This window comes from Gobius niger (assembly GCF_951799975.1).
Source record: "Gobius niger genome assembly, chromosome: 21".
Lineage (NCBI taxonomy): Eukaryota > Metazoa > Chordata > Actinopteri > Gobiiformes > Gobiidae > Gobius > Gobius niger.
This window is the reverse complement of record NC_136872.1, coordinates 967,905-981,807: the sequence shown is the minus strand read 5'-3', so window position 1 is coordinate 981,807 and position 13,903 is coordinate 967,905. Positions and strand designations below refer to the sequence as shown.

Below are 13,903 nucleotides of genomic sequence, written 5' to 3'. Positions count from 1 at the left end.
CACTGAAGCTAAGTGCTGCTGTTGCTATGCTTAGCTCTGTCTGTAGCCTGTTGTTCTGCCTAGTGACTGCTCTGCTCAGACTGGGGAGGCCATCCTTCCTCTGGGCATGTGCTGCAGATCCTGATGACTCACCCTCCGCAGCACCAATCACAAACCGCGCTGCGCATTCGGAGAGAGGAGAGCGTTCCTGGGAATCTCCTCCGTGGATGCCGTCTCCTGGCTTCACTAGTCCCATTCTAAACACATCCAGGAGCATTAAGCATTGACACATGAGCCGCACAGTTCAGCACTGTCGGACCGTTTGAAATGGTTACAACGAGAAACTCGCAAAGAACAGTTTGTCTTCATGAGGTATTACAGTTTAAAAGCTGCTAACCCTGTAGTTTACAGCTTTGTAAAGCACCGCATCTGTAATTAAAGGACACACTACATTGTTCCCTCGTCTATGTCTCGTGATTAGATTCACGATTAGTTATCAAATCAAGACTCAGTGCACACGTTTAACACATCCAGGGAATCAGAAATATAAGCTGCCAAGAAAAGAAGAATATTGAATTGTTTGTAAAGGATATTGTGCCATGGACATAGTTTCAGTCTATGCAACTATTCAATAGAAGTGATGTGTTTGCGCTGCGGTCAGAGCCAGGGACAAGGGTCAGCCTAGGAGATGTCTGCAGTTCAGGTGCAGGTCAGAAGGAGAGTGGCCACACGTGACTGCACATTTCAGTGAGCATTACCACAGTGGCAGAAGCTTATCTAATAACAAAGCCATGGGGTGGAAACAAACTGTACACGTAAGCTCTATGACGGGACAAATATCACTGAAGATCAAGTAGAAAGTGTTGACCCCAGTGATCACACAGGAACTACTGAACAGTTACGGAGCAACACTTGACTGATGATACACATGAGTCATGACCTATCTGTGCCCCCACAGAGAGGTGGAAATGTTCAGATCCGATATGCTTTTTACTGCTGGGACAACATCGTTTTTCAAGATAAAAAAACATGCACAATAGGTTAAAATTCCAGCCAGGTGATTGTGACCATTACCCTGGCAGTTGCAGAGGGCTAACTATCCTACGACGACAATAAGGTACACCATGACCTCTTACCGCCCACGTGGGTGACTGAAGCTTACAGCCTACAGGCCAGGCTAACGCCTCATTTGAAAGCTAAGACCTACAAAACTAGGCTAAACTGATTTTTTTTCCTTGCATTGTTGCTTTGTTGTCCTCATATTTTTCATCTCATTTTTGTCACTTTTATCAGGCTTTTGTCTTTTTAGTTGCGTTTGTCACTTTTTTGCTGCACTTTCTCTGCTTTTTTACTTTTTTGTTGCCGTTTTGTGGCTTTATTTTCACTTTTTGTTTTCATGCTCGTTTTCGTCGCTATTTTGGCACTTTTGTCAGAAGCTTTTAGATTTGGGTAAAGCTAAACTGGAGAAAATGTGCTCAGTTCAGGTGGAGGTTAAGAGGTTAACCTTGTGTCACGTCGTCTCAGACACTCGCTGTATCCACGTCTTAAAGGGACGGTATTGTGCTTTTTGCATTTGTTAACACATCTTTATCACTATGTTACACTTTATCGGTAAGAAAATGCAATATTGACCATTGATATCCAGGAGCATCACTTCCTGGTTATTCAAGCGAACTAACTCTAAGCTCCAATATATTATCCAATCAGAAAGCACAGCGACTCCCTCACTTTTGGGTTTCCAGTATGGCTGCACGGCGGTGTTGGAAAACATGCCATATGCCAAACGGATGTGAAACATTACCAAACGGTTTTTCACACAGTATGTGAGCTTTTAATTTCAGTCAAGTTAAGACAATTCTAAGTGATCTACTGGCTGGTTTCGGAGCTGGACAGTCTGTTCTGACTTGGCTCTCCATCTCTCACACTCACGAGTCTCCATCTCGTCATATCACTCCACAAAATGCACATGCAACAACTTCACACTCTAACTTTATGTATGAATATAAAGCAGCTCGAACCACTCATTGAAAGACTTTCACCCCTAAAGAAAAATTGCAGTTAGATATTTTACCAATACTGTGCAGCCCCAATAGAAATCACAACTTTCACTTTCAGAAAAGGCAACAACAGGAACAGGAACTACTGTTAGTAATATTAGCTCCAATTCAGCCGCCACCATTTCCTTCCCATTTTTTGCATAAAGACTAAACATGATTAGTAAACCATGCCCTTGGATGACCTTTTGCTGTGACCACAGTAACATATGTGAGCCATATTATACTACTAGGAATAACACCAGTATTTGATTCCATTTAATGTAGGTGAGGAATAGGGCTAGGTACACACAAGGTATTACATTTTTTTCCGATACCGGTACTTTAACGATACTTGGTTTTCGATACAGATACCCGAACGATACTTTTCCAATACCCATACGAAAAGATTTTTCATCTAGAACCAGAAAACAGAACAATAATGTTCGTAAGATCTGAAAATGTACAATTTCGGGGTCAAGAAATGTGGGGGCATTGCAGCAAAAAACAAAAAAGAAATGTAGAAATTGGGGAAAATATTGTTAATAAAAAATGGCAAAATGATGAAAACAATGGGGCAAAAATAAGAAAAAAATGTAAATACCAGTAGTGCCGAAACTTCGTTACCATACCAGTATGGTTTAATGGTACCCAGCCCTAGTGAAGTGAGTAAAATAGCCTTCGGTTTGCCTATCGGCTCAAGACTGTGAAGTATTACGTGGTTGTCTCTCTTTGATATTATGATAGCAGCTTCTCTCCCCATGCAGACAGCACCGGAGGGGGGGCAGGCAGCTGGGGCAGGTGCTCTGGGCCTCTTCATTTCCTTCTTCCTCCCAGCATTTCCTCCGGTGAACAACAAACTACTTGATAAACAATGCCGAACTGAATCCAAAGCCATTTCTACTCAAATCTTGGTGTCAATAACTGCCATGCTGCTCCGTGCAGACCCCGTGCAGACCCCGTGCAGACCCCGTGCAGACCCCATGCAGAGGTGTAACCATTAACCCACTACCGTCCCGACGCCAACTCAAACAATGGCCGAGCACAACAGCAGTAGTGGAACTCTGTGCGCTTGGGGGGGGAGTGGACATTTTGTGTGTGTGTGACCTCTGCCACACAGACCCAGTTCAGGGATCAAGCCGACCCCTCGCTCGTCACTCTGTGCTGGGGCAGAGGGGGTGTAGAGGGGGCTGGACGCTCCTGTGTCTACATCTGACTGACCTGTGGCTTTGAATGTCAAGCTCTAAAACCAAAGAAAACCTATAGAGTTACTTTAAGGCCCTGGGTCAGAATGTTTATTCCTGTGGTGTCCTTTCATTTATATTGTAAAAGCAAATATTTGTGGGAAAAAGTTCTCTGTGCTACGCATCTTAGTCTCAAGTTTTCTTCTTTTTCGACATACATACATTACCATGACCGTTTATTAGGAAAGTTGGGAAGGAGCTTTGACCCCCAACTAACTAAGGAGAGAGGTGTACGGACTTCAACTTAAGAGCTGGACTTTAATGTTCTTTGTATTTTCCCTGGTTTGTCAGGTGTATCTTTTTTTGAATTTCACTTCCTTTTTGGAAACGGCCCAGGATGTGACCTAAGAGGTACACATTACTGTTGTACACAGTGCACACACGCTGTGGCAATCGGCCCTTAATACATCACTTATTCATGTCAACTCTTCGTTTAATGTCCCCTTTCCTGATGTGAAGCTATGATCCACACTGACCAAATGACTTCTTATTCTCCATGTCTGCGTGCATATCTTTTGGTTTCCTTTGATTTTACTACTGTGAGTTGTAGTATTTCCTCGTGTAGATCAATGAACTTTGTCGAAGAAAATGGATTTCTGGACTCTTACAGCAGAAGTGAGGGACTTTCAGTAAACAAGTTATCTTCTATGTTCCTACCTGGGACAATATCATCATCTCTACCAACTTGTACCAACAACAATTTCTCCTGACATTGTATTGCTCTTTTGTTTTTAAGTAGGACATGTTTGGCCAAGAAAGAAAGACAGAAATAGGTGGCATTCACACAATGTTTGATGTTATAATCTCATATGGAGGGGAGGGAACTCTTTTGGAGAACGCCATATTAATCCTGGGGCTTAAAGCACTTTCCACAATAATGCTTTTGTTGTTGTTTGGTGGTTTTTACAACGTTTTAACTATCGAGAATCAAATCGCCACCTCTATTTAGAGCTAAACACTAGGCCTGTCACAGTAACAATATCTGAAGTCCGTTAAATTGGAGGAAGGAAATTATTGTGAATGATATCATCGTCACAAAAAATACAAGCATATCTTCAATAACATGACTTACAATAAAACAGAACAAAAATAATAAATGTACGGACAGTAAATGTTGGGCGCAAAAATATCAATTAATGAACGACAAGTGGAAATAGTAGTCACTGTCACAGGCCTACTGAACACAATGGGAATATAAGCACATTTTAAGAGTGTTTGTGTTTAGTCAGTCAGATGGAAGACCTCGGAGACTCCGTGATACTGGACGTCTTGCAGTATTGATATTGCGTGATAAAACGATGGCCTGTTCCCCTCAAAATTAAACTCTAGGCTGTTCAGGATGTTGTCATGTCACATGAAGAGTGAACACATCCGTCTGGACCACTCGCGGGCTGAATCATAGCCTTCCTCCACAATACATCCCACATGTCTTCTCAGTCTGAATAAACTCAACAGCCGTCCACGGTGAGCCATCAGCTGCATTACATTACATTAAAGTGACAGTCTTGCTCCCTGATAGATGTAAAATGTACAGTAGAATTAGGATGAAGAAGTTAGAAATGTGCTTGGACACATCTAAAAATGTTTATGTCCCTTTCCTTTGTTTGTTAAAATAAAAAACGGGAAGATGGTGTTTAACTGTGAGTGTGAGTATTCTATGAATGAGCAATGGGAGAAAATAAATGATCTACTGTATTCTAAAGGGTGTATAACTGGGATTGAGAGCCATAAAATTGTCATGATTTATTATTGGAAGTGCAAGACTTTCTGTTCCGATGCAACAGTATATCAAAAGGCCTAAACAATACAGAGCAGTGCCTCCCTGTTGCCAGTTATATAACCCAGAGGATGGTGGTGACCTCTGTCCCAGGTGAGGCATGGCCATGTATGGATATGAGCCTATGTACCTCCCTCTGTGCACTGGACAGGGCACAATCACATGGCTTCGAACCGCTCCAAATGATGGAAGAGCAAATCAAACTTATATTTGTCACTGCTGCCCAGCCCCAGCACTATCCTCAGAAATGGTACAGCCCTAACCCTGCTGTAGTGCACCCGGGCTACTCTGTCAACATGCTGCACCTCTGTCACAAAATGATACTCAGCTTTTCATGAGATATGACCAGGAACTTTGGACCTACACAGAGATAAAAGTCATAAATAGAAACAAAAGCATTGGAGAAGCGTATTGGGTTTACAGCACTGCCTCTGAAGGAGGAACATAATGTAATATCCTGAGAAGGCCTTCAGAAGTGGGAGTTTAGGATCAGGTTTAATCAGACTCCAGGCTCCAGTGTAAAGTAACAGGTCAGAGTCCACAGGGACGCGCCTGGCTCACAGGACTGAAGGAGTACTGAAGGAGTACTAAAGGAGTACTAATGGAGTACTAAAGGAGTACTAAAGGAGTGCTAAAGGAGTACTAAAGGAGTACTAAAGGAGTACTAATGGAGTACTAAAGGAGTACTAAAGGAGTGCTAAAGGAGTACTAAAGGAGTACTAAAGGAGTACTAATGGAGTACTAAAGGAGTACTAAAGCAGTACTAAAGGAGTACTAAAGGAGTGCTAAAGGAGTACTAATAAAGTACTAAAGGAGTACTAAAGGAGTACTAAAGGAGTACTAAAGGAGTGCTAAAGGAGTACTAATAAAGTACTTAAGGAGTACTAAAGGAGTACTAATAAAGTACTTAAGGATTAATAAAGGAGTACTAATAAAGTACTTAAGGAGTACTAAAGGAGAACTAAAGGAGTACTAATAAAGTACTTAAGGAGTACTAAAGGAGTACTAATAAAGTACTTAAGGAGTACTAAAGGAGTACTAATAAAGTACTGAAGGAGTACTAATAAAGTACTTAAGGAGTACTAAAGGAGTACTAATAAAGTACTTAAGGATTAATAAAGGAGTACTAATAAAGTACTTAAGGAGTACTAATAAAGTACTGAAGGAGTACTAATAAAGTACTTAAGGAGTACTAATAAAGTACTGAAGGAGTACTAATAAAGTACTGAAGGAGTACTAAAGGAGTACAAAAGGAGTACTAAAGGAGTACTAAAGGAGTACTAATAAAGTACTTAAGGAGTACTAAAGGAGTACTAAAGGAGTACTAAAGGAGTACTAAAGGAGTACTAAAGGAGTACTAATAAAGTACTTAAGGAGTACTAAAGGAGTACTAAAGGAGTACTAATGGAGTACTAAAGGAGTACAAAAGGAGTACTAAAGGAGTACTAAAGGAGTACTAAAGGAGTACTAAAGGAGTACTAAAGGAGTACTAAAAAAGTACTTAAGGAGTACTAAAGGAGTACTAAAGGAGTACTAATAAAGTACTTAAGGAGTACTAAAGGAGTACTAAAGGAGTACTAAAAGGAGTACTAAAGGAGTACTAAAGGAGTACTAAAAGGAGTACTAAAGGAGTACTAAAGGAGTACTAATAAAGTACTTAAGGAGTACTAAAGGAGTACTAAAGGAGTACTAAAGGTGTACTAAAAGGAGTACTAAAGGAGTATTAAAGGAGTACTAATAAAGTACTTAAGGAGTACTAAAGGAGTACTAAAGGAGTATTAAAGGAGTACTAATAAAGTACTTAAGGAGTACTAAAGGAGTACTAAAGGAGTACTAATGGAGTACTAAAGGAGTACTAAAGGAGTACTAAAGGAGTACTAAAGGAGTACTAAAGGAGTATTAAAGGAGTACTAATAAAGTACTAAAGGAGTACTAAAGGAGTACTAAAGGAGTACTAAAGGAGTACTACAGGAGTACTACAGGAGTACTAGGCAGACTGACAGAGTGGCACAGACAGAGGCCTGAGGGAGGTACTCAGGCCTACAGTCCTACAGTCCTACAACACACAAGGAACACAAACCACAGCAGCTTACCTGTCCAGCAGAGTTCTCTATGACCTGCACCAGCGGAGGCCTTGTTGACATGTTGAATGACTTTGGAATTCCAAAGAAGGGAAAAATGAAAAGAGAAACAAACAGTTCCTCAGTGTCTGGGGCACATTTAAAACGTTTAAAGAGTCGAGCGAAACTTCCAGCGGATGTCCCGTGCTAGCAAACTAGCAGCCCGACTAAGTGAATCAACAAGTAGATTGGATTTCTATGGTAGACCTCACATCAGCGGCTAGCCTGTGGCCAGCTAGCTCAAACTAGCTAGCAGCAAGTCCACGTCCCATGTTTGTCAGCAGCAGGTAAAAATAAAAATACACGCCTCGTTGTTCCGTCACCGTGCGGGAAAAGAAGTTCCAGTTGGCATCGAATATCGTCCAAGGCCTCAGAGCCCGGGTTACTGCGTGTGGCTCTTAGCCGCTGGGGCTAGCTTCAGGAAAAGTTGGGTAATGGTTCTATCGAACAAGACAGGGTTCAATTAGGCTAGCATGCTAACAAGTGGGCAAGCTACGTGCCGTCCCAAAACAACGGAGACGACCTAATATCACTAATGTTTACACTAGTGCGTTTCCACACGAGCTTCACTGGCCTGTTTGTCTCACTTGGTGCAAAAAAGTCATTTTGATCGTAAACCCAGAACGGATTCAAACTTTTCAGGCCAAAGTTCTTCCCGGTCAGCCCTCGACCTTCCAAATTCGACAAAACAATCCACAAATCCTGACGACAAATCCAGAGCCGTGTACCCAGAAATATGAGCGGAGAGTCCTCTTAGTACGCAGTACAGCCTAAGGTGAAGGAAGTTTGCACTTGTGTCCCGGCGGTAATTAGTCCATGTAGCAAATAAAGTGTTCGCTCGGAGCTGGAGCTAGTTAGCCTCCTCTGTGGTGGCCACAGCAGGAACTGCCACAGGAGCCTCGAACTCGGTCCACGGGAAGCACCGGCTCTTCCTCTGTTCCGTGCCTGGAATAAGGTCGATCACTGCTGCACTGCAGTGTGGCCGCGTACCACTCCGTCCTTTCGCCACACAGACCAGAGCTGTGCCGTGACTCGACGACTGGAGGATCGTTCATGGGACTGTACAGTCCATTGTGGTGAAGTGTGGTCTGCTGTGGAGGCTGTCCTGTCGTGGAGAGGGGCGAGGAGCTGCGCCCGAATGCAGTCTCTGCGCACGATCCTGCCCTGATACCGGAACAGGCTCACGGCAACATGGCGCTGCACCACAACCAGAGAGAGGACTGAGAGGAGGGGTTCGGCTGCGATCGGCTCTACTCGGTTGTACTCGGATACGCCGTGCCTCGACTGCTAACTGCCATTCCTCAGGTTGGTCAAAAGGTGAAGGCAGGTGCAGCGCGAGGACGCAGCGTAATATAAAACTGTCCACACAAACTCCTGCACATCTTTGGGCTCAGATTAAGTAGAACATAAAACATGATGCAAACTGGCATGACTTCTCTGACTTAATGTACATACTGGTGATGAAGGGTTTCAGGTCACATCACAGCGTTCAGGCGTATAATATTCATACAAGTGGGGGCAGGTAAAATTATTATGTTTTTGAGTAGCTTTTTGGTGTTGTGAAGCGAGGTCATCAATGATCATGTTTGTAATTCATAAATTTTATTTTTAGATACTACTTGTGAAAGTGTAATGCTGTTAATAGGAACAACTGGCTCCTCCCCCCACATGGTAGCATGACATCATCACATTCTAGAACCTGAAAACAACCAATTATTCACAATCTAGTCATGGTTCTATTTAGACTGATCTCTATTCTACATTAGACCCGTCTCTATTCTACATTAGACCCGTCTCTATTCTACATTAGACCCGTCTCTATTCTACTTTAGACCCGTCTCTATTCTACTTTAGACCCGTCTCTATTCTACATTAGACCCGTCTCTATTCTACATTAGACCCGTCTCTATTCCACATTAGACCCGTCTCTATTCTACTTTAGACCCGTCTCTATTCTACATTAGACCCGTCTCTATTCTACATTAGACCGTCTCTATTCTACATTAGACCCGTCTCTATTCTACATTAGACCGTCTCTATTCTACATTAGACCCGTCTCTATTCTACATTAGACCCGTCTCTATTCTACATTAGACCCGTCTCTATTCAACATTAGACCCGTCTCTATTCTACTTTAGACCCGTCTCTATTCTACATTAGACCCGTCTCTATTCTACATTAGACCCGTCTCTATTCTACTTTAGACCCGTCTCTATTCTACATTAGACCCGTCTCTATTCTACATTAGACCCGTCTCTATTCTATATTAGACCCGTCTCTATTCTACTTTAGACCCGTCTCTATTCTACTTTAGACCCGTCTCTATTCTACATTAGACCCGTCTCTATTCTACATTAGACCCGTCTCTATTCTACATTAGACCCGTCTCTATTCTACTTTAGACCCGTCTCTATTCTACTTTAGACCCGTCTCTATTCTACATTAGACCCGTCTCTATTCTACTTTAGACCCGTCTCTATTCTACTTTAGACCCGTCTCTATTCTACTTTAGACCCGTCTCTATTCTACATTAGACCCGTCTCTATTCTACATTAGACCCGTCTCTATTCCACATTAGACCCGTCTCTATTCTACTTTAGACCCGTCTCTATTCTACATTAGACCCGTCTCTATTCTACATTAGACCCGTCTCTATTCTACATTAGACCCGTCTCTATTCCACATTAGACCCGTCTCTATTCTACATTAGACCCGTCTCTATTCTACATTAGACCCGTCTCTATTCAACATTAGACCCGTCTCTATTCTACTTTAGACCCGTCTCTATTCTACATTAGACCCGTCTCTATTCTACATTAGACCCGTCTCTATTCTACATTAGACCCGTCTCTATTCTACATTAGACCCGTCTCTATTCTACTTTAGACCCGTCTCTATTCTACATTAGACCCGTCTCTATTCTACATTAGACCCGTCTCTATTCAACATTAGACCCGTCTCTATTCTACATTAGACCCGTCTCTATTCTACTTTAGACCCGTCTCTATTCTACATTAGACCCGTCTCTATTCTACATTAGACCCGTCTCTATTCTACATTAGACCGTCTCTATTCTACATTAGACCCGTCTCTATTCTACATTAGACCGTCTCTATTCTACATTAGACCCGTCTCTATTCTACATTAGACCCGTCTCTATTCAACATTAGACCCGTCTCTATTCTACTTTAGACCCGTCTCTATTCTACATTAGACCCGTCTCTATTCTACATTAGACCCGTCTCTATTCTACATTAGACCCGTCTCTATTCTACATTAGACCCGTCTCTATTCCACATTAGACCCGTCTCTATTCTACTTTAGACCCGTCTCTATTCTACTTTAGACCCGTCTCTATTCTACTTTAGACCCGTCTCTACTCTACATTAGACCCGTCTCTATTCTACATTAGACCCGTCTCTATTCTACATTAGACCCGTCTCTATTCTACATTAGATACAGAGTAACTGAGTTCATTCATCCCATAACTAAACTACTGAACAAGTTCATCCCGCGCTGTTTTAAGTGACACAAACTGTGTCGCTAAGGAAACTACTGTGCTCATGTGTCGCCACCTGCAGGCCATGCGAGTGCACTGCAGTGTCATTCTGTTTTTGACTGGCAGAACTGAGTGTGTAGACATGTCCCTCATGACCTGAGACATGTCCCTCATGACCTGAGACATGTCCCTCATGACATGAGACATGTCCCTATGACCTGAGACATGTCCCTATGACCTGAGACATGTCCCTATGACCTGAGACATGTCCCTATGACCTGAGACATGTCCCTCATGACCTGAGACATGTCCCTATGACCTGAGACACGTCCCTCATGACCTGAGACATGTCCCTATGACCTGAGACACGTCCCTCATGACCTGAGACATGTCCCTATGACCTGAGACACGTCCCTTTGACCTGAGACATGTCCCTCATGACCTGAGACACGTCCCTCATGACCTGAGACATGTCCCTATGACCTGAGACACGTCCCTCATGACCTGAGACATGTCCCTTTGACCTGAGACATGTCCCTTTGACCTGAGACATGTCCCTCATGACCTGAGACATGTCCCTATGACCTGAGACACGTCCCTCATGACCTGAGACATGTCCCTATGACCTGAGACACGTCCCTCATGACCTGAGACATGTCCCTATGACCTGAGACATGTCCCTCATGACCTGAGACATGTCCCTCATGACCTGAGACATGTCCCTCATGACCTGAGACACGTCCCTCATGACCTGAGACATGTCCCTATGACCTGAGACATGTCCCTCATGACCTGAGACACGTCCCTCATGACCTGAGACATGTCCCTATGACCTGAGACATGTCCCTCATGACCTGAGACACGTCCCTCATGACCTGAGACATGTCCCTATGACCTGAGACACGTCCCTCATGACCTGAGACATGTCCCTATGACCTGAGACACGTCCCTCATGACCTGAGACATGTCCCTATGACCTGAGACATGTCCCTCATGACCTGAGACATGTCCCTCATGACCTGAGACATGTCCCTCATGACCTGAGACATGTCCCTTTGACCTGAGACATGTCCCTCATGACCTGAGACACGTCCCTATGACCTGAGACATGTCCCTCATGACCTGAGACATTTCCCTCATGACCTGAGACATGTCCCTTTGACCTGAGACATGTCCCTCATGACCTGAGACATGTCCCTATGACCTGAGACACGTCCCTCATGACCTGAGACATGTCCCTATGACCTGAGACATGTCCCTCATGACCTGAGACATGTCCCTATGACCTGAGACATGTCCCTCATGACCTGAGACATGTCCCTCATGACCTGAGACATGTCCCTTTGACCTGAGACATGTCCCTCATGACCTGAGACATGTCCCTATGACCTGAGACATGTCCCTATGACCTGAGACATGTCCCTCATGACCTGAGACATGTCCCTTTGACCTGAGACATGTCCCTTTGACCTGAGACATGTCCCTCATGACCTGAGACATTTCCCTATGACCTGAGACATGTCCCTATGACCTGAGACATTTCCCTCATGACCTGAGACATGTCCCTTTGACCTGAGACATGTCCCTTTGACCTGAGACATGTCCCTCATGACCTGAGACATTTCCCTATGACCTGAGACATGTCCCTATGACCTGAGACATTTCCCTCATGACCTGAGACATGTCCCTCATGACCTGAGACATGTCCCTCATGACCTGAGACATGTCCCTCATGACCTGAGACATGTCCCTATGACCTGAGACATGTCCCTATGACCTGAGACATGTCCCTATGACCTGAGACATTTCCCTCATGACCTGAGACATGTCCCTCATGACCTGAGACATGTCCCTCATGACCTGAGACATGTCCCTCATGACCTGAGACATGTCCCTATGACCTGAGACATTTCCCTCATGACCTGAGACATGTCCCTCATGACCTGAGACATGTCCCTCATGACCTGAGACATGTCCCTTTGACCTGAGACATGTCCCTTTGACCTGAGACATGTCCCTTTGACCTGAGACACGTCCCTATGACCTGAGACATGTCCCTCATGACCTGAGACACGTCCCTCATGACCTGAGACATGTCCCTCATGACCTGAGACATGTCCCTCATGACCTGAGACATGTCCCTTTGACCTGAGACATGTCCCTTTGACCTGAGACATGTCCCTTTGACCTGAGACACGTCCCTATGACCTGAGACATGTCCCTCATGACCTGAGACACGTCCCTTTGACCTGAGACATGTCCCTCATGACCTGAGACATGTCCCTCATGACCTGAGACATGTCCCTCATGACCTGAGACATGTCCCTATGACCTGAGACATGTCCCTATGACCTGAGACATGTCCCTATGACCTGAGACATTTCCCTCATGACCTGAGACATGTCCCTCATGACCTGAGACATGTCCCTCATGACCTGAGACATGTCCCTCATGACCTGAGACATGTCCCTATGACCTGAGACATTTCCCTCATGACCTGAGACATGTCCCTCATGACCTGAGACATGTCCCTCATGACCTGAGACACGTCCCTATGACCTGAGACACGTCCCTCATGACCTGAGACACGTCCCTCATGACCTGAGACATGTCCCTTTGACCTGAGACATGTCCCTTTGACCTGGGACATGTCCCTCATGACCTGAGACATGTCCCTCATGACCTGAGACATGTCCCTTTGACCTGAGACATGTCCCTTTGACCTGAGACATGTCCCTTTGACCTGGGACATGTCCCTATGACCTGAGACATGTCCCTATGACCTGAGACACGTCCCTATGACCTGAGACATGTCCCTATGACCTGAGACACGTCCCTATGACAGAGGCCTAGAGGAAGAACCAAGAGTAGATGAAGATTTCTGTCATCATCATCAAGACCTATATTTGTAATGGGACGTTTTTTGTTTACCGAGGAGTGAAAAGTGAGATCTGAGATGAAGGGATGATTCTTCACCCAACAGTTTGGCAGCGGCTGAGTCACCGCGTGGGCAAAACGAGGACAGGCTGTGCCACCATCAGTGCTCAGAAGAACACTCAGCACAGAGCGGCTCCAGGAACCACAGAGCACCATGTTCTCTTGATCCTCTCACACAATATCACCTCCACTGTGGCCCCCCCTGAGCCCGATGAGCCGCTTTCATTATGTCAGAACAGCTCTCACTCCCTTGTGTCTTCCATTTTGTAATAGCTTCGGAAACTATCACACTCAGGGGCGGGTCGTACTCAGTT

General features: G+C 44.4%; 1 protein-coding gene across 4 annotated transcripts in view; it reads right to left on the bottom strand.

Annotated features, from left to right (window-relative positions):
* Nucleotides 1-8,378, bottom strand: part of mark2b (MAP/microtubule affinity-regulating kinase 2b) — a 73,055-nt gene extending 64,677 nt beyond the window's left edge. For 3 of the 4 annotated variants that reach the window (XM_079579599.1, XM_079579601.1, XM_079579600.1), the window contains exon 1: nt 7,127-8,378. In XM_079579599.1, coding sequence (XP_079435725.1) covers nt 7,127-7,177 — 51 coding nt within the window. In that variant the 5' untranslated portion in view covers nt 7,178-8,378. The remainder of the gene's footprint in view (nt 1-7,126) is intronic. The other variant, XM_079579602.1, reaches the window with a different exon arrangement.
* Nucleotides 8,379-13,903: the final 5,525 nt, after the last annotated feature.